The sequence below is a fragment of the Myxine glutinosa genome, chromosome 2, assembly GCF_964187855.1.
Source record: "Myxine glutinosa chromosome 2, kmMyxGlut1.1, whole genome shotgun sequence".
Lineage (NCBI taxonomy): Eukaryota > Metazoa > Chordata > Myxini > Myxiniformes > Myxinidae > Myxine > Myxine glutinosa.
The window spans coordinates 178,054,605-178,077,595 of NC_136262.1; the positions used below are offsets into that span (position 1 = coordinate 178,054,605).

A 22,991-nucleotide genomic window follows, 5' to 3' on the forward strand; every position below is an offset into this window, starting at 1 on the left:
CCGAGCTGGCATGCACCCTCCCGGCGGCGAACGAGTTTGCTCGCCTGCTCACGGAGTTCCCGGCCCTCACGCGGCCGACGTTTTCGGCCATCGCAGTACGGCATGGGATCGAGCACCACATACCAACCACGGGCCCGCCGGTCTACGCCAGAGCCCGCCGCCTCGACCCAGCCAAGCTCGCCATGGCCAAAGCCGAGTTCGACGCTTTAGAACACCTCGGCATCGTGCGGCGCTCCGATAGCGCGTGGGCTTCGCCACTACACATCGTCCCAAAGCCAGGGGGCGGCTGGCGCCCATGTGGCGACTACCGCCGCCTTAACGACGCTACCACCCCCGACAGGTATCCGATCCCGCACATCCAAGACTTCTCCGCCCGTCTGGCGGGACGGGTCATTTTTTCGAAAATTGATCTCATACGGGGATATCACCAGGTACCTGTCAGGGCGGCCGACGTCCCTAAAACGGCAGTCATCACGCCGTTCGGCTTATTCGAATTCTTACGGATGCCGTTTGGTCTCAAGAACGCGGCTCAGGCGTTCCAGCGCTTGATGGACGGCGTGCTGCGTGACCTGCCGTTTCTTTTCGTTTACCTGGACGACATCCTCGTCGCCAGCACGTCCCGGGCCGAGCACCTCCTCCACCTCCGAACACTGTTCAGGCGCCTCAGCGAGCACGGCCTCATTGTCAACCCGGCCAAATGCCACTTCGGCACGACGGCCGTTGATTTTTTGGGCCACCACATCACCAAGAACGGGGCCGTGCCGCTGCCAACCAAGGTCGAGGCCATCACCACGTTCCCGCGTCCCCGCACCATAAAGGCCCTGCAGGAATTCCTGGGAATGGTGAATTTTTATCACCGCTTCGTGCCCCGCGCTGCTCAACTCATGCGGCCCCTCTACGAAGCCCTCCGGGGCAAGCCGGCCAAGCACGACATCGCCTGGTCCGCAGCAATGGACGCGGCCTTCCAAAGCTCAAAGCGGGCCCTCGCCGACGCAACACTGCTCGCTCACCCGGTGCTCAACGCTCCCATCGCCCTCACCACGGATGCCTCCGACTACATGGTGGGCGCCGTACATGAGCAATGGGAGAACGGGGTTTGGCAGCCACTCGCTTTTTTCAGCCGGCAGCTCCGGCCGAACGAGCTCAAATACAGCACGTTTGACCGTGAGCTCCTCGGTCTACACCTGGCCGTCCGCCATTTCCGCCACCTCCTGGAGGGCCGACCTTTCACGGCGTTCGTCGACCACAAGCCGTTGGTTTACGCAATGGCCAAGGTCACGGAGCCGTGGTCGGCCCGCCAACAGCGCCACCTCTCCGCCGTGTCGGAGTTTACCACGGACATCCGGCACGTCGCCGGCAAAAACAACGCCGTGGCCGACTGTCTTTCCTGGGCCAGCGCGAACGCGGTCCACCTGGGCATGGACTTCGCGCTTATGGCGGCGGACCAAACCACCGACACCACGGTGCAAGCCCTCCGGGCGGAGGACACGGCACTCCGCCTGGCCGACATCCCCTTCGCGGACACTGTCCTGCTCTGCGACGTCTCCCAAGGCCAGCCTCGCCCCATCGTGCCCGTCACCTGGCAACGCCGCATCTTCGCCTCCCTCCACGGCCTTTCCCACCCGGGCCGGAAAGCTTCCCAGAAGCTGGTGTCGGCGCGATTCGTCTGGCACGGCCTTCGTCGGGACGTCCGCGATTGGACCAGCACCTGCACAGCCTGCCAACGGGCCAAGGTCCACCAACACACCAAGGCCCCGCTGGCACCTTTCACCGTGCCCGAACGACGTTTCGACCACGTCAACATGGATCTGGTGGGCCGCCTCCCCCCGTCACGGGGGTTCACACACCTGCTCACCATGGTGGACAGGACCACCAGGTGGCCTGAGGCCGTTCCCCTCGTCTCCACCACCACCGCCGACGTGGCGCAGGCTTTCATCGCCACCTGGGTCGCCCGCTTCGGCGCACCGGCGGACATCTCGTCAGACCGCGGACCACAGTTCACCTCCGAGCTGTGGGGCGCGGTCGCCCGCAACCTGGGGGTCAAGCTCCACCGTACTACGGCCTACCACCCCCAAGCAAACGGGTTGTGCGAGCGATTCCACCGCTCCATGAAGGCCGCGCTCATTGCCGGCCTTCAAGACGGCGGTTGGGCCGACCGGCTGCCGTGGGTCCTTTTGGGCCTCCGCACGGCCCCCAAGGAGGACCTCCAGGCATCCACCGCCGAGCTTGTCTACGGCCAGGCGCTACGCGTCCCGGGCGAATTCGTGCCCGACGCTACCAGTCCCTGGTCCGCAGCTCACCAGCGCTCGGACCTCCAGGAGGCCGCCCGACGGTTTGCCCCCGTGCCAACATCCCACCACGGTGACCCCCAGTCCTACGTCCCCCCAGCACTTCGCACAGCGGAGTATGTTTTTGTGCGTCACGACGCACATCGGGGGCCACTCCGGCTGCCGTACGACGGGCCCTTCCGGGTCCTGCGTCGGGACGACAAGTCGTTCGTCATCGACATCGGCGGCAGGTCGGACCGGATTGCGGTGGACCGCCTCAAGCCGGCGCACGTGGACGTCGACCAACCACCACGGGTGGCCCTTCCACCGCGGCGAGGCCGCCCCCCGTCCACGGCGCCCCCCACTCGACCGCCCACCACCACACCGGACCCCCCCCCCCCACGACCCGCCAGGGGTCGCTTCGGCCGGGTCATCAGGACCCCCCTCAAATTGACCCTGCCGGTGCAGGTCGATTCTGGGGGGACGTGTGTAGCGGCTACCGCTGGGTTTTCACAATCGCCTTGCACCTATCAAGGACGCGGAGCGATCACCATGCCGGGCTCGTCCAGGACGCCCGGGCAGGCCCGCGCTCAACTTGCCAGGCCTCAGTCGGGACGCTCGGCCACGCCCCCTCTCGCCTTTCCTGGGCAAACGCTCCGGGATAATGTGTGTATATATATTGCTGCCCGATAAACGGGCTTTTCAGAGTACCTGAGTGTTTTGTTTGAATAAAGCAACTCGGACGAATTCCAGCTTTTTGTCGCGTCCATTCTTCCAATCGACGTGGGAGCCCGAGCTCCTTCAATACTCCTGTTCCATATTGGACACTGTGAGGACATTGAGGTAAAGGGGTGGCCACACTTCCGATCTTTGAAACTGTGAGGACATTAAGATAAAGAAGTGGCCACACTTCCAATCTAGGACACTGAGGACATTAGGGCAAGAAGGTGGCCACACTTCCAATCTAGGACACTGAGGACATTTGGTCAAGGAAGTGGCCACACTTCCAATCTAGGACACTGAGGACATTTGGTCAAGAAGGTGGCCGCACTTCCAATCTAGGACACCGAGGACATTTGGTCAAGGAGGTGGCCACATTTCCGATATTGGACACTGAGGACATTAGGGTAAGGAGGTGGCCACACTTTCAATCTTGGACACGATGAGGATATTAGGATAAGGAGGTGGCCAGACTTCCAATCTTGGACACTGAGGACATTAGGTTGAAGAGGGGGCTACACTTCCGATCTTTGACACTGTGAGGACATTAGGGGAAGAAGGTAGCCATACTTCTGTTCCATCTAGGCCACTGTGAGGACATTGAGGTAAAGAGGTGGCCACTGTTCCGATCTTGGACACTGAGGATATAAGGGTAAGGAGGTGGACACACTTCCGATGGAACGCATTGGAATTGCCAAGGCCAATGAATCAAAGTGACTGAGGATGGATGATCTGAAGTTCCCTTGCGTCCACGTGATGCAATGCCCCCTGCTGGCACTTTCTCAGAGCAGAAGTTCCCTTGAGCCCACGTGATGCAGTGCCCACTACTGGCTCTTTCTCAGAGCAGAAGTTCCCTGACGTCCACGTGAAGCAGTGCCCCATGCTGGCACTTTCTCAGAGGAGAAGTTCCCTTGCGTCCACGTGATGCAGTGCCCCCTGGTGGCACTTTCTCAGAGCAGAAGTTCCCTTGCGCCCACGTGATGCAGTGCTCACTCCTGGCACATTCTCAGAGCAGTTCCATTGCGTCCACGTGATGCAGTGCCCCCTACCGGCACTTTCTCAGAGCAGAAGTTCCCTTGCGTCCACGTGATGCAGTGCCCCCTGCTGGCACTTTCTCAGAGCAGAAGTTCCCTTGCGTCCACGTGATGCAGTGCCCCCAACTGGCACTTTCTCAGAGCAGAAGTTCCCTTGCGTCCAAGTGATGCAGTGCCCCCTACTGGCACTTTCTCAGAGCAGAAGTTCCCTTGCGTCCATGTGATGCAGTGCCCCCAACTGGCACTTTCTCAGAGCAGAAGTTCCCTTGCGTCGACGTGATGCAGTGCCCCCAACTGGCACTTTCTCAGAGCAGAAGTTCCCTTGCGTCCAAGTGATGCAGTGCCCCCTGCTGGCACTTTCTCAGAGCAGAAGTTCCTTGCGTCCACGTGATGCAGTGCTCCCTACTGGCACTTTCTCAGAGCAGAAGTTCCCTTGCGTCCAAGTGATGCAGTGCCCCCAACTGGCACTTTCTCAGAGCAGAAGTTCCCTTGCGTCCAAGTGATGCAGTGCCCCCTGCTGGCACTTTCTCAGAGCAGAAGTTCCCTTGCGTCCACGTGATGCAGTGCCCCCAACTGGCACTTTCTCAGAGCAGAAGTTCCCTTGCGTCCAAGTGATGCAGTGCCCCCTGCTGGCACTTTCTCAGAGCAGAAGTTCCCTTGCGTCCACGTGATGCAGTGCTCCCTACTGGCACTTTCTTAGAGCAGAAGTTCCCTTGCGTCCACGTGATGCAGTGCTCCCTACTGGCACTTTCTTAGAGCAGAAGTTCCCTTGCGTCGACGTGATGCAGTGCCCCCAACTGGCACTTTCTCAGAGCAGAAATTCCCTTGCGTCCACGTGATGCAGTGCCCCCTGCTGGCACTTTCTCAGAGCAGAAGTTCCCTTGCGTCCACGTGATGCAGTGCCCCCAACTGGCACTTTCTCAGAGCAGAAGTTCCCTTGCGTCCACGTGATGCAGTGCCCCCTGCTGGCACTTTCTCAGAGCAGAAGTTCCCTTTCGTCCATGTGATGCAGTGCCCCCTACTGGCACTTTCTCAGAGCAGACGTTCCCTTGCGTCCACGTGATGCAGTGCCCCCTGCTGGCACTTTCTCAGAGCAGAGGTTCCCTTTCGTCCATGTGATGCAGTGCCCCTACTGGCACTTTCTCGGAGCGGAAGTTTCCTGCCAAGTAGTCAGGTTCACTATGTTCAGATTGTTAAGTTCGTTGGTTTTCTTTGGAGATTTGCAAAACTATACATTTCTGGAAAGTTTATTGTATAACTAATCGGAAAAGTGATGTTTTCATTTGCACGGAATGTTCCATGGCGGCCATCTTGGATTTTCACAATGGCCGCGCTAAAAATTGATATTTCTCAATAGCTCGGCTTCTAGAATACCTAGGGTCTTGATTTTAACAGCTAAACCTACATTTTCAGGGGCAAGGAATCCAATCGTACCAAGTAAAATGGCATATACCCATCCCCAGACCAGTTACGGTCAGTTATGCCTTTTGTCCTACTATTTTTTCCATAGTTTGATATACATGTATCGTGTTTCCACTGTCCATTAGACCATTACACTTGTTACATCACTATTATGATGCCTGGTCCTATTATAAACTCCACACTAATCATAAGATGTGCAGTAATATGATTGCAGTGCCACCTAGTGAGTGTAGTGACAACTACCGTTGCAACTGGTCCAGCGAGGACCAGAGTACTGTATGTTTTGCTCATTGTCAATAATTGTGGCATTTTGGATTGTCGCAAGTTTAGCCACATGGTCCTATGCCTGACATTGGTCTTTGGCGTAGGTTCATGCTCCCACACAGTAATGAATATATACATTTGTTGAGACCCATGTAATGGTACAGCTAGCAAATAAATCAATGAAACAAGTGGCAGAATATCTGGTACCAGGCCTAGAAGTTCGCGACACTGCGCGAGAATCCATTTAGATTCTCGTGGAAGAATTTCGCGACTCTTCTAATTTGCATATGACCCTTCTAGCTGTAGTTTTGATTTTGTGTATTTGCAGGTCCTAATCCATCATGAGTGAGGTACGTGAGCTTGGTCAACACGTGTGTGAGGAATCCATGAACTGGGAGCTATGCTTGCTGTGCCAGTCTGGTGATACTGGGAAAGGAGCCTTGGTGTTACACCCCAGAATAGACTCCTACAATCGTCTCTTGGGGGTGATAAGAGAGAGAGCCAGCTTGAAAGATGGCAACTTTGTTCAAGTGCAAATATGACTGAAAGACAGCACAAAAGAAACACTGTGCCAAGAGAAGGCTGTTTGGCACCGCACTTGCTACGCCAGTGCAACAAACACAGAACTGATACAACGTGCAAGGGACCGCAGAAATCATGAACTGTCTACTGGGTCATATATTCCAAAGAAACGTGGACAGAAGAGAGGAAGCACAGAGATGGATGAGTCAGGTCCACCAACTTCTGATTCTTCATTATGTTCATTGCCGTTTACACGGTCCTGCACTGTGCCACTGGATAAGGACCAGTGCTTCTTCTGTCAGACGGATGATGACCAGCAGTTGTTCACAGTTCGGACTGAAAATGCTGGTAAACAACTGAGAAAAGCTGTGGAGATGTCTGACGATGCATCATTGAAAACAAGGCTGAACACATCTCTCTCACCCACTGATGCACACGCAATAGACGTGAGGTACCACAAGCCATGTTGGACAAGACATGTGTTCCACGTTGTGCGAGATGAAACTACCAGAAGTACAGACAAAGAGCACTTGCTGCAAAGGGCAAGTCTGATTGAGCTGATCAACCTCATCGATTTTCAAACTCAAAACCAAGCTTACCTCTCAATGGACGATATTGAAACCACCTATGTCAACATGCTTGGTGCAGAAGGCCTTGACCACCATGACCCTGCATTCACTAGACGCTGGCTGAAGGAAATGATCCTCACTGAGCTGCCCACCGTTAAGTCTGTTCTACAGAAGAATCGAAGGAAATCAGCCGTCCTCTACTCTCCAGACGCATGTGAGGAAGACATGGTCCATGCTGCTATCACAAGTGAAGAGGATGACGTGAAGAACATGAAGGCCATCTACAAATCAGCACAGGTGATACGCAAGAGCATTGCAGACTTCACAAAGAAGGACAAGCCAGAATGTGCCATACCAGTGTCTAGCAACATCGATGATGTTCCAGCTGAACTATACACCATGATCCGCTGGATCATGATGGGGCCCGTGGATGAGCTGGAGACCGAAGCGAAGACCAGTGTTGTTGACAGAACGGCACTCACATTGAGCCAAAACATCATGTATGGATTCAAGTCCACCAGACAGGTGAAGTACAATCCAAGCAGTGATTCTGCAACATTCAGGCCACAACATGCAAGAGAAAACCCCCAAGTTCTGGGACTGGCACTGACTGTGCACCATGATACACGAAGCAAAATGCTGATGGGTCTTCTCAATGCACAGGGACACTGTGTCTCACATGGTCCCACCCTGCTCCTCGAAACTGCTCTTGCCAATGCTGTCGTAGAAAACACTAGACAGTTCCAAGGCCTGTATGTGCCACCATTCCTGAAGAAGGGCGCCTTCGTGTTCTTTGCTGCTGACAACACGGACTTTGCTGAGGACACTGCTGATGGGAAAGGAACCACTCATGGAACTATCACTGCAGTGTACCAGAAAGCTGATGTTCCGGGAGAGCAGATTGCACCACCTCTGATCATAGGTGAAGCACAGAGTCTATCAGTCACTCCATACCATGTGGACATGCTGCACTGTGACAAGCCAAAACCACAAGTAACCAAGAGGACAGAGGAGTTCATCATCAACAAGGTTGGAGTCTCAGGATCATATCAGCTGACACACCTGGGATGGCTGGTCGCTTCTGCTGTATCAAGGATGCAAGACGGAGGACATTCGAGCAAGATTCCTGGCTGGGCAGGCTACAACTCGCTACTGTCTGTAGGCCAGTCGGTAACTCAGGTTGGAGCCTTACCACTACTCCCAGAGGTGGCACATGAGTGGTCAACACTACTGACTGTGATCATGCAAGCAAGTCAGCTGAGAAGACTGGCAGTTGGTGAAGATCATCCTACTGTCATTTCATTTGACATGGCTCTGTACGAGAAAGTGGTGCAGCTACTAGATGCCAGACCTGACTTGAAACGCACAGTTGTTCCCAGACTGGGTGAACTGCATGTCGTGATGGCTGCTCTGAGGGCTATCGGAACCTCCATGGAGAACTCAGGTATCGATGACGCCTGGATGGAGGGTGATGTCTATGGTTCTGCCACGACCAGGCAAATCCTGAAATGCACGCATTACAAGCGCGCTCTCCATGCTCACATCTATTCATATGTAGCACTGTATGAGATGGCACTGGAGGAGTTCTTCAGAGACAATCCACAACTGAAAGACGTTTGTTTGGTTGCCACAGAAGAAGTAGAAACTGCCTGCCGTGAGGGGAACAAATCCATGAAGGCCGAATCAGTGAAACAAGCCAACTGCAACCTCCTTCAGGCCTTTGCCACTGCTGATGTGGTGAAGACATTCCAGGACTGGGAGGAACAGAGATCCAAGAACGCCATGTTCAAATCCATAATGAACTACCTACACCGAGTCGAGACGATCCTGTTCTTCGTGGCAGCATCTCGGAATGGTGATCTGGTGCTGCATCTCGAAGCTGGAGAAGCACTGAGCAAGCTATTCTTTGCCTTCGACCGCATCAAGTACAAGCGGCTCTGGCCCCGCTACATCGCAGACATGTATGACCTGAGAACCAACCACCCAGACACCTGGAGGGAACTTGCAGCAGGCAACATATCAGTCACCAAGAACGAGATTCCCTTTGTATCGATTGGTGCAGACCACGCATGCGAATATATCAACAAACTGATGAAGGTTCACTCTGGACTGATTGGCATCTCTAACAATGCCAATGCTAGACAGAGATTCTTCATGGCCACACCAGAACTATCATGCCTGTCGAGAGAATTCAAGGGTCAGTTTCATGTGGAAGCTGGGAAGGTCACAGAGCATCATGACCTGGGACCAAGTGCAGTCAAGAAGGACCATGATGCAATCGACAAAATCAAGGCTGCCATACTCAGTCATGGCAATCCATTTGCCACAGAAGGTGACCAGTTGCACAATCTGATCACACATGCCTACATCCCACAGGAGTATGTTCCATCAATCTTGAACATTGATGTCACTGGTCAGCAGCTCTATGAAGACTATGTGTCAGAGAGAATCAATGGGGACACCAGCCTCTGGGCACCAGTGAAAAAACACAACAACAAAATGTTCATGTCGGGGAACAGGAAAGCCACTGTGAAACTCCGAGACAAGACTGTAGATCTGAAAGAGACCAAGGATCTCTATGGACGGCTGATGGTCCTGGCCAGGTCAAACCGAGACATCGACCAGAAACATGCAATTGGGAACTATGAGTTCACTTTGACACCGAGAGCACTTCGCTCCAAATGGGGCAATGCTGCCATGTACTGACAAATCAAAGTTAATCCACCTCCTGGGGAAGTTGCCACAAGCAGCACCCCCCCCATGATGATCAGCAGCCACTGCAAGCTGCAAGTGCTCTGCACCCAGATGCAGCAGATGAAGAAACCATGGACTTCACATCCAGTGAACCTCCTCATGCATGTCGGAAAATTGCAGTGGTGGACGGGATGGTGGTTGTGCAGAAGCTCACCAAGAAACCAGCCACCTTAGTGACAGTCAAAGATCTCAGTGACTGCTTCAATGGGAGACTGATGTCTCTAACCAGAGAATATGACGAGATTATTCTCGTGTTCGATACCTACAAGGCTGACTCCCTGAAGAGTACCACAAGGGAGAAAAGGAGGCAAGGAAAGGATCCAATCAAATATCAGGTCAGAGATGACACCAACATCAAACACATTCCAATGAGCCAGTTCCTTTCCCATGACAAAACAAAGGCTGATCTGACCGAGTATCTGGCAGCAAAAACCCTCGAGTGCAACATAGACTCGTCAAAGCTGGTCATCACATCTGCTTCAGGACGCACTAGGAGCAACAGCGAGCTCCTCTTTCAGGACAACAATCACGAAGAAGGAGACACACTGATGATCCAACAGGCAGTGCTGGCATCACATCGGAACCCACGTGATGCAGAGTTGATGTTCTTCTCTCCAGACACAGACGTACTAGCGCTGGTCATAGCAAATTATGACCTCTTGCTGAGAAACACATCAATTTCGATGACATCTGGAGTTGTCCAAGTAGAGCCAATATGGACAGCTCTAGGTCCCGAAAGAGCGAAGGCTTTGCCCGCCTTCCATGCATTCACGGGGGCAGACAATACTGGGAGATTCTCTAGAATAGGCAAGGCAACATGGCTGCAAGTCTACATCAAATGTCATCAAGATGTCATCAAGGCTCTGCAGATGCTAGAAGATGCCACTGAGGTGACTGAAGATATGCTCTCTACATTATCTACATTTGTATGTGCTGCATACTCACCAAAGGGCATTCACATCGAGACGATCCCAGAGCTACGATGGCATCTCTTCTGTAAGCACATGGCAGAAAGTGACAAACTTCCTCCTACCCTTGGGGCTCTCAAGCAGCACATCCTCAGAGTCCACATCCAGGCCAGAGTATGGGGTCAGGCAAGTATCCCTGAGCAGGAGTTCCTGGATCCACTGAAAAGTGGCTTCTACAAGGACACAGATGGTCAGGTCAAGCCCACCACAACTGAGGTCCTCCCAGCCCCCAAGGCCATCATCGAGATGGTTAGATGTCAATGCAAGGCAGACTGTTCATCTTCCAGATGTTCTTGCAGATCAAAGAACTTAACATGCACAGACCTCTGTCAGTGCAGCACCCAGTGCCAGAACGATGAGGACTCCCACGATGTGATGTTGTCTGATGAGAGTGATGACGATGTGTAAACGTGTTTATTGTCAGAGACGCTGTAATCGATTAGTCCCTATATAAATACTTGATCTGATGTGTTCTCCTACGCCATGATATTCAAGCTGATTTTTAGCTGAAGTCCAGGTACATAGCATCCAAGAGGTTGCCCTAAAATTAATGCTCGAAGTTACCTATTCCTGAAATTCACAACTCTCCATGCAGGTTATCTTCTTTGTACTACAGAATAAAACATTCGTCAACATAATATTTGGCTCTATGATTATTTTAGCTTATTTTACTTGGTACGATTGGATTCCTTGCCCCAGAAAATGTAGGTTTAGCTGTTAAAATCAAGAGTAAGACCCTAGGTCATCTAGAAGCCAAGATATTGAGAAATATCAATTTTTAGCGCGGCCATTTTGAAAATCCAAGATGGCCGCCATGGAACCTTCCATGCAAATGAAAACATCACTTTTCCGATTGGTTATACTATAAAGTTTCCAAAAAAGGATTGTTTTGCAAATCTCCAAGAAAAACCAACGAAAATACACAGTGAACCTGACTAAAGTCCGAACTGGCGGGAATCGAACCCAGCGCAGGCACCTCGATGACAAGTACGGTCCTTCCTCACCACCCACGTTAATATTTCGGGTATTAAACAAATAAATATCCCTTTAAAGGAGGGTAGGCCACTGTGTGCCGGTATCCGAGTCAAATTGTCCGTTTATAGTTGGGAAAAATTCGAGCCTCGTACAACGAGCCGAGCGGATATGGCACTGGGACGATGGCCCAAATGGCCTTTACCTATACGAGACTTCCCTTGTAAAAGAAAAGTCCGTAACACGATCACAGGTAAACTGCGTCCATCATTACACTCTCACGTGCGAGCTACCGTGTCACGAAGCTCGCTCTACGTCACACCACGCCGGGGATCCTTGGGGCTGCAACACCGCCTAACAATGGCTAATTAATGGCAAAATACAGGTTCGTCATTCAATCTTGTTCATTATAAAGACTGGTTTATCAAAGAAATTTAAAATTAAACCAACACCAACTACCGGATGTGACGTTAAAAGAAGAAGAGAAAGAGGAGTCTTGTAATCGTCATGGCAGCCGCGCTAGTTCGTTCATTCGCCTCAGCACTTTCTCAGAACGTTCGAGAACTTCGCTTTCACCTGTGTCAGACGGCCCCCTCTAGTAGTGGTGTCCGGTATGTATCGGGGACAGGGAGCCCGACCCACATTCCGTACACGATTCGTCCTTGTGGATGGAGACTGGAGAGCGGGAAGTGCCCGGATGTTGTTGTTGTTGTTGTTGTTTGAATATGGAAAAAACAAAATATAAATATAAAGTTAAATGCCTGATGCTCTTGCACAATGACACCATAGTCTATTTATTGCGTAAGCAATTTTTTTTGGCATTTAAATCCCTCCGGGTCTTTCCCTTTATCTGCACACTTCGCTCGCGACCTTTCTTTCTCCCTCATTTTCCCAATGTAGTTCCCGCCACCTTGCGTACGTAATAAATAGACGTCCCTAAAAAAAAAAAAAATTTAAACAAATGCAGATCTTTGGATGCAGAATCTCATGTAGGCCTACTTTTAATACTCGGGATGAAAAGATGATTTATTGGGAGAGTTAGATGCATTTCCCATGATGGAAGAGAATGAGTTTTTTTTTTTTGTTTTTTTTTTTACCTCCACCGAAGGTGGATGGAGGACAGGAGGTTGTGTTTTCACCCCTGTCTGTTTGTCTGTCCGTTTGTCTGTGAACAAAATATCTCAAGTTATGTATGGATTCGGACGAAATTTGGCAGAGATGTAGCGCATGTGATAAGGACGAAATGATTACATTTTGGTGCAGATCCGAATTCGGATCCGGCTACTGGAATTTCTGAAGCGATTCTTCACCATTGCCATTGGAAGATGGGGCCAAAAACGATACCTAGCAGGATATCTCAAAAAGTTGTGGACGGATTTGGACGAAACTTGGTGGACAGGTTATGTGTGTGACGAGGAAGAATCGATTCAATTTTGGTGAAGATCCGGATCCAGGTAGTATATATATATTTTTAAGTGATTCTTCACCATTGAGTGATATGGCCAACCAGGTGGAGGTTTGCTCTCTACTGAGTGCCATTCTAGTTTAACCTGTGACATATCGCAGGTGTACAAGAGCTTCGCGTTGCTGCTGCTGTTGTTGTTGTTGTTAGGGTTATTGTTCTTGGCTGCTGAATCTCATGTAAGATTTTATGGATCAACCGACAATGAGGAGCAATGCGCTGAATCCCCTCCAACAATTGTCCATGGTGCTGCGATTCTATGCAAGTGCATCATTCCAATTGGATGTTGGAGATATGTGTGAAGTTTCACAGGCTAGTCGTCTGTTTAGACACGCACAACTAATCAGCTGTTTATATCCCTTCGTAAATTGCTGTTTAGACCTGTGATTACCTGTGCGTGTACAATTATTATTATTATTTTTTTGTCATCATTTAAGGTCAAGACGCCCACTAAGCATCTTTCGTAAATTCAGCCCTTACTGTTTTTAAGGTCGTCATAAATGACACAAACCCTGGTGTTGGGCTAGCGGCTAGGGTGCCGGCTTAGGATCCCAGGATCCTGGGTTCGAATCCCGGTCGATTGCTGAATTAACGCCAGGGGGGTTGACTCAGCCTGTCATCCTTCCGAGGTCGGCTAATTTAGTACCAGTTCACTGGTAATTCCCTGTTTGTCGTTAAAGGCGGCAAAAAGGGTTGGCGTCAGGAAGGGCATCCGGCCGTAAAACATTGCTTCAAAAAGGGGACCAAAAAACCAACAACCACGGTCCCGAAAAAGGCCAACCCCCGCTTTGCGGGGAAAAATGGCCTCTAAAGGTGGTTTTTATAAATGACACAAACAACAGGCACATCAACAAATGTAACGACATGTTCAATATTGTGATGTAATAGCCGCTGCAGAAAACGGTGCTAATACCCGAAATTAATTTATTTAGATGCCTTTACACCTCTTTAAATCTGTATTTAAATTGAATTATATACTTGAAGACTGTAGAACACAAATCACCTTCATTATACTTCCAAGAATCATGTTATAAAACAATATATAGCATGAGGGCGTGGTGAAGTAAGATGCTGATTGACGCATTCTATGGTGATCAATAAAGCCTCCATCTCCGAAACTGCGACTCAACATCGTCTTATTACAGTGTATAAGGGAGATTACCTCCGCCCAAAAAGGTGGATGGAGGTTATGTTTTCACCCCTGTCTGTCTGTTTGTTTGTGAACAAGATATCTCAAAAAGTTGTTGACAGATTCGGACAAATTTGGCAGAGATGTAGCAAATGTGACGAGGACAAAATGATTAGATTTTGGTGAAGATCCGGATTCGAATCCGGCTAGTAAAATTTTTAAAGTGATTCTTCACCATTGAGTGATATGTCCAAAAATGACATATAGTAGGATATCTCAAAAAGTTGTGGATGGATTTGGACGAAACTTGTTGAACAGGTTGTGTGTGACAAGGAAGAAACGATTCAATTTTGGTGAAGATCTGGATCCGGATCCGGCCAGTAGAATTTTTTAAGGGATTCTTCACTATTGTGATATGGCCAAAAACGATACAACAACAACAACAACAACAGGCATTTTAAGGCCATTTTCCCTGCGAGAGTGGGGGTTAGCCTTGCGGGCCCCATGACAATCTTCTCCATTTTGTCCGATTTTCTGCATCTCCCTTGTTAACCCCCTTGCCCGCATTTCTTCTTCCACCACCCTCAGCCAAGTCTTTCTCGGTCTTCGCTGTCCTCTACTTCCTTCCACATTCATTTCCATCCCTCTTCTCAACCAGTCACTTTCATCCTTCCTCAACACATGACCAAACCATCTCAACCTGTTTCTCTTCACAGCATCAATCACAGGCTCCATTCCCATCATCTGTCGCAATTCATCATTTGTCTTCCTCTCTCTCAACGATACTCCACACATCCACTGAACCATTCGCATTTCCACCCTTTCCAGCCTTTGTTGCTGCTCTACATTCATTACCCATGTCTCGCTCCCATAAATCATAAAACTTCTCACATGCAGCATACACCTTTCCCTTCAGCTTCAACGACACACCCCTCCTCATCAGCATGCCACTCAGTTCCCGAAACTTCTTCCATGCACATCTCACTCGAGCAATCGTTGCCAAGTCTGATCCATCTTCTCCATTCAGCATGTCTCCGAGGTAGCAAAATGTTTTCACACCTTCCAGCTTCATGCCATCTCCAAGATCCACCTCAACATTTCCTCCATCTGCAGCTCCCTCTGTGCACACCTTGTACTTGAATGTAGCTGCCACACTGGTTAATGACCCTCTCAGACCATGACATTTTTGATGAACCCACTCAGCGCACATTGCACATCGAATGGAGTTCACTCCGACACCCTTCCTGCACACAGCACACGGCCACTTCCCAGTTCTTTCCACCTCACCACATGCTTTAGCACTTGCCATCACCTTTGTCTTTCCGATATTTACCTTCAGAACTTTTGTCTCCATACATTCCTTCCACTTGTTCATCTTCTCCTTCAGTCCATCCATACTCTCCGCAATCAACACCAGATCATCTGCATACAACAACTCCCACGGTAAACCCTCCTTTACATTCCGAGCCAGCACCTCCATCACAGCTACAAATAGTAGTGGACTTAGTGCCGAGTCCTGATGCACTCCCACCTTCACCTCAAACTCACCACTGTTCCCGTCCTTCGTCCTTACAGCTGTGCGCGCGCTCTCGTACATTGCCATCACTAATCTGATCAACCATTCCTCCACTCATAACTTCCTCAATGCCCATGTCACGACTTCGTGTGGAACCCTATCGAATGCTTTCTCCAGATCAACAAACCCAAGAAACAACTTCTTCCTCTTCTCCATGTACTTCTGCAACTGCCTTACAATAAAAAGCACGTCTGTCATTCCTCCTCCTGGCATAAATCCAAACTGCATTTTGTCAATCTTCACTTTCTTCCTTATCCTCCTCTCCAACATGCTTTCCAATACCTTCATTCCATGCTCCAATAACTTTATCGCTCGATACGAGCCACAGTCCAGAGGGTCACCTTTCCCCTTGTATAGAGGGACAAGGGTACTCAGTTCCCAATGCACTGGAATGCGGCCTTCTTTCACCACCAGATAACAGATCTCTGTCATTCTCTTCATACCCCAACTTCCCGCTGCCTTCAACATATCTCCCACAACTCCCGTCGGCCCTCCTGCTTTTCTTCTCTTCATTGCTTTTATCGCTTCCTCATCTTCCTTCTCAGTTATCTACTCTGCCGGTCCTAAAACTGGGTTACTCTCGATGTTGCTGTCCCATTCATTCTCTGCATTTAACAGCATTTCCATATATCTCTTACATCTTCCTTTAATTCCATCTGGGTCCACAACGATTTGTCCCACTTCATCCTTCAAGTAACTCACCTCCATCACATCGCACCTCTCTTTCGCTATCTGCTTTGCAATGCTGAATACCGCTCTCTGACCCTCTTGCGAATCCAAGCGTTCTCCGAACATTTTCCTACATGTCTCCTGCGCCTTTGCTACCTCTTTCTTTGCAGCCTTCTTGGCTGCCTTATAACATGCATGTTTTGCCTTTTCTGCCCCCGTGCCCTTCGCCTTCTGCCACTCCTTGAACTTATTCCTCTGCTTGTCAATCCTCTTTCCAACTTCATCATCCGACCACCGCTGCACTTGGAAACATGGTGGTGCTTTTGTCCAGCCACATACCTCACCAACAGCTCCCAACAGACTATCTTTCATTGACTTCCAACCACTTTCAAGCTCAACCACATCATCCTCGACCATACTCAGCCTCTCTTTTAATGCCTCCCTCACTCTCACCTCTTTCAACCTCCACACCTTCATTCTCGGTTGGTACTTCACCCGCTGAGCTCTCCTCGCACCTTTCACCCTTATGTAGCAGACAACCAAGTGGTGCTGTGAAACAGCCTCCTCCCCCGGGATCACCCCTGTGTGTCGGAGGTGCCCCCTATCTCGCCTACGCACCATCAGGTATTCAACAGTTGTCGTTGACCCACCTGACGTGTATGTAACTAGCTTATTATCCTCTTTGTGGAACTGAGTATTACAAATCAACAAATCAGCTCCATCAGCAAACTCCAAAATCCTTTCACCTTCTCCATTCCTCACACCATATCCGTAACCCCCATGAACTCCCTCAAAACCATCCATACTCTTTCCCACATGTCCATTTAGGTCTCCTCCTACCACAACAACTTCCTCATCTTTCACGTTTTCCATCAGCTTCTCTATCGCACACCAGAAATTGTCCCTCTCCATCGCTCTGACCGACCTGCAGACCATATCCCGAGATGGCGTTCACCAAGAGCTTTCCAATCATCATTTTCACCATCATCAACCTTTCACTCACTCTAGTCACACTCACCACACTGTCTTCAAACTCCTCAGAAAACAGGACACCAACACCATGCACGCCTTCCGGGCACCCTTGCCACACAAACTTGTATTTCTGTCCCTGCCTACCCTTCACCATTCTCTCACCACTTCCCTTCCATCTCGTCTCCTGCACACAACATATGTCCACTCTTGTTCTGACCAATACTTCCACCACTTCTCCTGATCTCCCTGTTATTGTCCCTACATTCAATGTCCCAAACGTCAGAAACCGATCTCCACTTGAGGCATCAGACGTTTCGTCGTCATAAATGGAGTGATTTCCACCCTTGCTTCGATCGGGTTCCCCACCTTGAGTTTTGACGAGAGGGAGTGAGGTCCCCTATGGGGTACTTCGGGGTGTACCCTGCCCATATGTAATTGTAATTGTCATGGTTCCCTTTTTTTGAGGCAATGTTTTTATGGCCGGATGCCCTTCCTGATGCCAACCCTTTTCGTCACCTCTTATGACACGCAGGGATACGGTGTACCTATTCTAAACCGGGGTATGCACTGGAAAAAACCGGGGTACATGGCCAAAAACGATACAAAGCAGGATATCTCAAAAAGTTGTGGACGGATGATTTTGATTAAATGTGATTCTGCATTGTGATTTTCTGTTCTACTCTGGGATACAAAACGTAAACTGTTCACGTGGCAGAGGTATGCTCTCTACTGAGTGCCATCCTAGTTTATAAGACTGCTTCAGTAGAGTGAAACGTCTGGATTTTTATTTATTTAAAGATCTTTAAAATCATTATTCTATTAGAATTGAAGTATTGTACTTGAACACTGCATGATATATTGTGTTCTCTGAACTCTCTAGTTTTTACTCTATCTGTCTGCCTGGCAATAAAAAAATTTTGAAAATCATTCCAAACAGTAGTGTTTTATGGACTCTATTTACCCTCACCAGAGGAGAGGATATTGCATTTGGTCCAGAGCATTTAGCATGGCATTCGTGACTTTGCATAATGCAGGTGAAGTCACTCTCCGTGCTTCTGGCTACGCTCTTGGTTCTATCCCGTGTGCAGGGAATTTATTGAGCAGTACTACGTGCCACTGAAGCAGGCGAACCCAGCACTTCCACTACTTGTGCGTGAGAGCAGCGGCGTACAACCACGCCTGTGGGCCAGATACGGTAATGCCTCATTGTTGAGGTTGTTTGGTCATTTTTGTTTCAAATTTACATTATGCGTGGCTTTCCATCTTTGATTGTCGTAATTTTATTTACTCTCATTGTGAGTGTTGCGATGAAATACCTTTGAGGTTAATTAGGATTGGTTAAAGTGGTTTCAAAGTTCTGAATTTTGTTTGTATACAGAATCAAAGATCATGGAAGAACAGATCGGGACAACAGAATACAAAGAACAATAGAAGGAGGGGAGACGCCAAAAGCAGGGTCAAGGGACAAAATAGCTAGATGGACAAACGAGGGATGTGGGTAAGGATGAGGGGTAGGGATAGATAAGATGGATACAGAAGCAAACACTCAGGAAGGAAACATTGGAAATTTCGGGATGGGAGGGTTAACGGGGGTAGCTAGTTATGGCAGAAATTTGGAAGTCGAATAGGGTGCCACCACACTGACCAACTCTTTGTGAGAGACTCCGTGGGATATTTAACGATCAACAGCCAAAGCTGGCAGAAGGGTCTCCGGCTCAACGTCCCATCCAACAGACGGAGCATTCATCAATGCGTCCTCCTGCCTGTGAAGCACCATGATGACCGTTTTTAGATCCCTGTCGGGAATCAACTAGTCAGCACGAAGGGGAGTGTGCAACCTCTAAGCTATTTGTCAACTTATGAAACCTCAGTATTTTTATTACCAACAAATAGTTTGTACAACACATTGCTTTTATCGCAGGTCTTCAAGAGCTTTGCGTTGCTGTTGGTGTTGTTGGGGTTCTTGTTGGGAGTAATCTTTTGAAATGTGCACCCATTGGTTGGACAGCTGCCAGACCACACCCACATCTGTCATTTGACTCCACCCACCAGAGCAGTGACACAAAATGACATGGCCACCATCTTGGTTTTGTGGTGGGCCTAACACATTAGGCCTGTAGGCTTCTTCTGATTATACACTGCCGTGTTTGTTGCATCAGATTTCCACTGACTTTGTTTGGATCGAGTGTTATTCATGATGAGGGAACCCGGAAAATCTAATCGTATGTTGAATAATAGTGAGGTTTAATCAAGCCGTCAGAACGCACGGCGTTAATCAAGCATTACGTTGCGCAAGTTCCTAAAAACAATAGCGTTATATAATTTTTGAAAGGCCCCATATTGGGGATAAGCAATCCGTGACCATGTGAGGAATCGGCTCATTCTGATATAACCGTGGGGAGGGTGACGTGGATAAGAGATGTCGAGTTAATCTTTCAATCGCTCATGAAATGCTCGTTCCCCAATTGGCCCATTACCGGATTTTGTCAGAGGTTGTGATCACACTGCGCTCATTCTTGTTAATCAATAATGAGAGGAACAAATGACTAATACACATACAGGAGTCAGGAATGAGTCATTACAGAGCCGTGCATTTTACAGCTACTGTTTAATAATGCTTTATAAAATGCTTCGCATTACTCTCTCCATAATTAGGTCAAGTTGTTTGTTCACAGTTTAACTTCGGTTTTTGTACAAGCTATTGGAATCTTGATATTCGATACACTCAGATATAGACTTTTTTGCAGGCCCTGGCTAGGTTGCAATGTTTCGTTTTGTATCCCTACCTTCATTGTATACTGCTTTACCACATTTTCCTTATGGTTGGGATCATTGTGTTGATTGGAGGTGAATCCCTACCATCAGTCATGTTCCTGAGCTACCGTGGAGCATTTGACGAGCGTAGGCCCGAACTTGTACTGACCCTTCACCGAGCTCCACCTCAGATGTTGCACATTGACTCTGACACCATTCTCCCCTATTGCACTGAACAAACATGTCGTCGATTGTTGACAAACTATGTTTAGGGTTTGCTTCAATTCTGACTTTTCTCAGCGCTTTAAGTTAAATATCTATTGAGGCAACTTTGTATCAGTGTGTAAGTATCTTGCGTCTGTCACGGAAAAAATTACACCAAGGTAGTTTGAAAGATCTGCACTCTATCGTCTTTCACTTAAATAAGTTGCTTGCACTTTTTGAGGAGTTTTGCTTTTCAACCCTTTACTTATCCTCATTGCTAAATTTGGCCCCATTAATATTATTCTGTAAGATTTAAAAGGCAAGAAAATTCCATATTAGGCCAACCATTTATAATCGTGTTCATATTGCCATCTGCTCAGGGGGTTAAAACCACCCAAAGAGCACAATCAGGCAACCACGCTCCCGAAAGGGGGCAAACCACATCCCGAGTCCTGGAGCCGGTCACATCCTGGATTCCGAGTGGTTGGAGTAAACAGGCCATTTCAAAACCAAATGCTAGTGAAACCGGACTCGGGCCATGATATTAGTAAGTGAAAACTTTATTCTTTGCCCAAATTACCTTCAACTTAGCCGAAACTATTAAAGCAAATACATAAAAGCAACAGTTCAGCTCAATATGGTTGGGCTACTGTGGAGCTTTGGTGCTGAAACCAAAGCTTTCAGAATCATTGGAATCTCCCGCGATGAAGCTAACTCCGACGGCCTTTCACTCACTCACAGGTAGGTAGGTGGTCTTTCTATATTCTACCGACTCCTCTCCGGCCTTGCTCCCACAGCTCTGTCTGTGCTCTGTCCCCCCAAATATTCCTACAGGTCTCACAAGATCTGCCAGCAACCCTCTTCTGGTTAAACTGCCAAAATGAAGACTCTCTGCTCACCTTCACTCCTTCATTCCTCTTTACTCCTGCCTCTGGAACAAACTCCCCAACTCCCTTCAATCCCACTCCTCCATCCAGGTCTTTAAAACAGCTGTTCACCACAATCTCTTATCTTCCCCCATCCAAAACCTTGATCTTTTCTACCCCCGCTAATTCATCCGAGATCCACTTTTTTGAAACGCCAACTTCTTTCCGGGAAGTCCTTGCAGTGATCATGTGTTTTATACCTCTCCCACCTCCCCCTCCCCCCCCCCCCCCCCCCCCAAGCCCTCTCCCACCCACGCATCTCCCGATATCCCTGCTCTCATATGTTGTGTTTGTGTGCTTCCCCATCTTGTCTACCGCTCCCCTTATTATATGTTTTGTGTCTGTTTGATTTTTTGTGTGATTAATGTTCGCTCTTTCACAAGTCTCGATCTTGTATACACAAAAAAACATAATAAAAAAACATAATAAAAACATAATCCACATAATCTCAAAGTTCTGAAACAAGGGCATGCGTCACAGTATGTGGGCACATTGACATAGAGCATATGATGAGCGACTTGAAGGTGTAGTGAGCAGCAAAGGCTGCTGCAACCAAGACATTTGTGAAACAGGAGGACAAAGCAGAAACAGTATCAGAAGAAGACACAAGTTCTGTGTCGTGCAGTGATGGTGAGAAAATGTGCGTTGTTTAGTGTCTCCATGTTTAATTTACCGGTTTAGATTCATGACGTCATCCTCATCCTGCACAACACTTTCTCCGTGCTGCTGGCAATCAGAAGCTGGCAATGTAGAAAGAGGGCACTTCCAACAAAAATGCCCAAATAGCTACCCTGGTCGCCAATGAAGCCGAGGCTCTCATCACCGAGCATCTGAGAAGATCCTCATTTCAAAATCAAAGGGAGAATCCCCTCAGAGCAAGGAACAATGTGATGCGATCCCAGTGAAGCGACCTCAGATCTGCTTCCTCTCTGTCCACATCCTCTGTGCCTGTCGATTGTCATTTTTATGCCTTGCGTACTGAGACATGGCCTTCGTCATTCAAAGGCCTTCCTTTACCAGCGTCTCCTCTCCTTCCTCTGTCTACCAACTTTCTACGTGTGTCTAAGTTGTCATCTTTACCTCCGCCACCCAAGTTGGATGGAGGCTTTGTTTTCACCCCTGTCTGTTTGTTTGTCTGTGAACAAGATGTCTCAAAAAGTTGTGGGCGGATTAAAACGAAATTTGGCAGAGATGTAGCGGATGTGACGAGGACAAAATGATGAGATTTTGGTGAAGATCCGGATTCGGATTCGGCTACGAGAATCTTTTAAGTGATTCTTCACCATTGAGAGATAGGGCGAAAAACGATACATAGCAGGATATCTCTAAAAGTTATGGACGAGTTATGACTGAACTTGGTGGACGAGTTGGTTAGGTGACAAGAACAAGCCGATTCGATTTTGGTTCAGGTCCAATTCCAGATACATAATTAACCATTGCTCTCAATCAAAGCAAAATGTCACAATAAAATACCGAAATTCTCATTTTGGACAAAACGACAAATGAAGACAAAGTCCCCCTTTCCCCGCCCCGTTTGTGTAAATAATTTATATTCTTCTTCACTGAATGATTCCTTCATCTTGCCTTTCCTCCCACTCCCATTCAATAGCATTTGGTCGGGAGCAAACGGTCTCTCTCGAGAACATGACAGCTGAACAGGTGGCTCAGGCCGTGCAACAACTGGCGAAGCCTCATTAGGCCCTGTATTGTGAGGCCTTGCTCCAATCAAACACCAATGTCTCATTACCTTGAATTGACCTTCTTGTCTGGACATGCAATAAACCTCCTGGAATGCTTTTTGGTTTCA

General features: G+C 48.8%; 2 protein-coding genes across 4 annotated transcripts in view; one reads left to right on the forward strand and one right to left on the reverse strand.

Annotated features, from left to right (window-relative positions):
- The window catches only part of GTPBP8 (GTP binding protein 8), a 66,003-nt gene extending 54,045 nt beyond the window's left edge, over positions 1–11,958 (reverse strand). The window contains exon 1 of one of the 3 annotated variants that reach the window (XR_013622412.1): positions 11,786–11,958. The gene's annotated coding sequence lies outside the window, so the exon portion shown is untranslated. Of the gene's footprint in view, positions 1–11,697 lie in introns of all 3 variants that reach the window. The other 2 variants (XM_078771975.1, XM_068106724.2) reach the window with 2 other exon arrangements.
- On the forward strand, positions 11,959–22,980 carry NDUFA2 (NADH:ubiquinone oxidoreductase subunit A2). Its single transcript, XM_068106725.2, has 3 exons — positions 11,959–12,103; positions 18,389–18,495; positions 22,794–22,980. The coding sequence occupies exons 1-3, from the start codon at positions 12,000–12,002 to the stop codon at positions 22,880–22,882; spliced, it is 300 nt and encodes a 99-aa protein (XP_067962826.1). The 5' UTR covers positions 11,959–11,999; the 3' UTR covers positions 22,883–22,980.
- Positions 22,981–22,991: the final 11 nt, after the last annotated feature.

Coding starts and splice junctions, on each gene's coding strand:
- NDUFA2 (XM_068106725.2), top strand. CDS start 12,000: ATGGCAGCCGCGCTAGTTCGTTCATTCGCCTCAGCACTTTCTCAGAAC. Junction 12,104..18,388: donor CCCTCTAGTAGTGGTGTCCG/GTATGTATCGGG, acceptor TCCCGTGTGCAG/GGAATTTATTGAGCAGTACT. Junction 18,496..22,793: donor ACGCCTGTGGGCCAGATACG/GTAATGCCTCAT, acceptor CCCATTCAATAG/CATTTGGTCGGGAGCAAACG.